This window comes from Juglans regia, chromosome 5 (genome assembly GCF_001411555.2).
Source record: "Juglans regia cultivar Chandler chromosome 5, Walnut 2.0, whole genome shotgun sequence".
NCBI classification, from domain to species: Eukaryota; Viridiplantae; Streptophyta; class Magnoliopsida; order Fagales; family Juglandaceae; genus Juglans; species Juglans regia.
The window spans coordinates 16569906-16572696 of record NC_049905.1 but is presented as its reverse complement, the minus strand read 5'-3'; the positions used below and the strand labels follow the sequence as shown (position 1 = coordinate 16572696).

Sequence of the window (2791 nt, the reverse complement as noted above, 5' to 3'; positions counted from 1 at the left end):
AAGTAGAGTCCAGTTTGAATATGAGAAGTGTTTCATTTCATCCAATCTCATCATTACAAATTTATTATATTTTTACACAAAATATAATAAATAATTTAATTTTTTAAAATTTTAAAATAATAATAATATTAAAAAAATAATATTTTAATAATTTTTATTTAATTTTTATCTCAAACACATTTCTATCTTTTAACTTACAATCCAAACGGCACTAGAGAACAATGTGTACCCATCTATTTGCATAAGAAAGATCTGGATAAAACACCTGGTTAAAAAAAGTTGGGAAATCTCACCACGTGGCGTCACTCTTATCCATATAGGTATCGAGAACTTGATACCAACTCACGACAGCAGCCGCAATATTAGAAGTCTTCAAAATTCTTGCTAATTCTATTGCTCAATCCTTCGAAATGAAATAATTAAAGTGAATGAGAAAAAAGTAGTCCTATTTATAAATAAGAAGGAATGAAGATATAAAGATATTTTATAAAATTAAATTTATAAATTTAAGAAGCTTTTTTTTTGTAATAAATTAAATTTATTTTATAATAAAAATAATTTTATAATTTAACATATCGTATCAGTATCAAATTATGTTAATTTGTTAGTTATTTTTATAGAAGAATATTATGTATCAGTTACTATTCATTCTTATATTTTACACTTATAACTTTTCATAGAATAACATTATACTCACCGAAATTTTATCCTAAAAATATGTCTTGAAAAATACATTTCATTTTTTTTTATTTTTCTTTTTATTTTTTATGTATTTTTTAGTTATCATAAACATTAAAAGTGTTTTTTAATCATTAAATAAAACAAAAATTACTTCAAAACACACTTTCGGACACTTTTAAGTGGGTTTAGCATTTTTTTTTTTTCATAAGGTGAGGAAGTGTTTTTTATAGAATATAGAGTATGGAGTGATAGTAATTGAGAAAAATAATATTTTATTTTTGTATTCCTTTTAATAAATTTTAGGTGTCTAAATTCTAAGCATTTTTTTTCTTAAAAAAAGTAGATTTTATGAAAAAAAATTTCACATTTCTTAATAATGAGATCTATATTTTTTTAATGAAAAATACGTTCGAGACTTGTGCACAAATATTGCTTAGAACCTTGGATGTTTCAACAAGGCATTAGAAGCCGTTATTGACTCTTACGTTCAGTTTGACTCGCTCTCTCTCTCTAAAAGCCTCCATCGGCACGTCCTCTTTGTCCCGACTCAAAATAGCTCTCAACACAAACAGTAGAGCCTTTTGAAAAGAAAAATTGAGCCTATGGCGTTTTCTTCATCTTCTTCTTCCACCACCACACCTCTTAGGCCCGTCGATCATGGAGGTGGGATTGGAATCTCAGCCGTCCATCCCGACATCATCCAGACCCACATCCTGACCCGACTCGACGGCCCGAGTCTCGCCTCCGCCGCCTGTGCATCGTCCCATTTGCACGAGCTCTCCACCGAAGAGAAACTCTGGCGGGACATTTGCGCCTCTACGTGGCCTTCGATCGACCACCCTCGTGTCCGCCACGTCATCTCCTCTTTCCCGGCAGGTCACCGTTCGTTTTTCTCGGACTCATTTCCGGCTGTCCATCACAGCTCACCGCCGAAGGATACCGATCGTCCATTTCTCCCCTCGGAACTGATCTCCGCCGTTGATGTTCACTACGAGAACGAGCTTATTTTCTCTAAAGTCCAAGAAACCCGGACCGAGACGGAGACGGCCGGATGGTTCCTCTGCACGCCTTTCCGGGTCGACTTGATTGACCGGAAAGAGTCGGTTCGGACGCAGATAAGACAGGTTGGAGAGGAAAAAGCGTGGCTAAAGCAACTGGAGGAGAACTTGAAGTTAAGCTGGATCGTGATCGACCCGACCCGGAAGAGGGCGGTCAACGTGTCCAGTGGGAGGCCTGTTTCGGTTCAGCGGCACTGGTTCACCGGGGACATACAGCTCCGATACGCGACGATCATGGCCGGCGAGAAGTCGGATTTTGTGCAGTGCGCGGTGGTGGTGACGTGCGGGGGGAAGGTGGGAGGGAAGATACACTTGAGGGAGGTGAGCATGCTGTTGGAGGACATGGAAGGGAAGCATGTGAAAGGGAGGGAGAGCTTGGTAATTCTGAAGGCGGCCATGGAAAGTGGGAAGAGAAAGAAGGAGAGGAGAGGGGAAGGGAAAGAGAGATTCGAAGCGTATTTGGAGATGAAGAAAGTGAGAAGTGAGAGAAAGCAGAGGAGAGAGAGAGCAGTGGACATGGCTTTCATTCTTACTGGGATTACTATTTTCGTCGCCTTTTGCTCCTATCTTTGTTTCAGATAGGGGAACCATCGTTTTTACAGTTATTACAGTTGATCTTGATACAGAACGTACATGCACAAAGTGAAAGCAGATGAGTTGTTTCAATTGTTTCAATTAATTTCATTCACAATTCTTTTGTTCAGGAGAAAATGATTGCTATATGTATAAAGTTGTAAGATTATTTTATTTTATTTTTTAGAACAAGTTGTAAGACTTTGATGAAGTGTTCTATGGTATAATATTTTGAACAATGTCATCAGCAATTTGGGTTCTATAAGATTTTATTTAATTTACCATAATATGGATAGAGTAACGTTACATATAGTGTAAAGTGTGCAAGTGATGCAAAATCGTTTTGAAAAAGAGTGGAGATCACTAATCAAGTATTTACTTATTTTTTTCAAAAAGATTGCGCAGCGCTTACGTACTCCACGACTACAAATATTATTTCTCATATTAATTACACTTTTTCTTTTAGTTTTAATTTTTCG

At 36.5% G+C, this 2791-nt stretch overlaps 1 protein-coding gene across 1 annotated transcript; it reads left to right on the top strand.

Moving 5' to 3' along the window:
• Nucleotides 1-1139: 1139 nt before the first annotated feature.
• LOC109011867 (F-box protein At2g27310-like) lies at nt 1140-2591 on the top strand. Its single transcript, XM_018993219.2, has one exon. It carries the CDS (start codon nt 1284-1286, stop codon nt 2319-2321), a length of 1038 nt encoding a protein of 345 aa, XP_018848764.1. The 5' UTR covers nt 1140-1283; the 3' UTR covers nt 2322-2591.
• The last annotated feature ends 200 nt before the right edge of the window (nt 2592-2791 follow it).

Excerpts from the sequence above, each read along its gene's own strand:
- LOC109011867 (XM_018993219.2), top strand. The coding sequence starts at position 1,284 with ATGGCGTTTTCTTCATCTTCTTCTTCCACCACCACACCTCTTAGGCCC.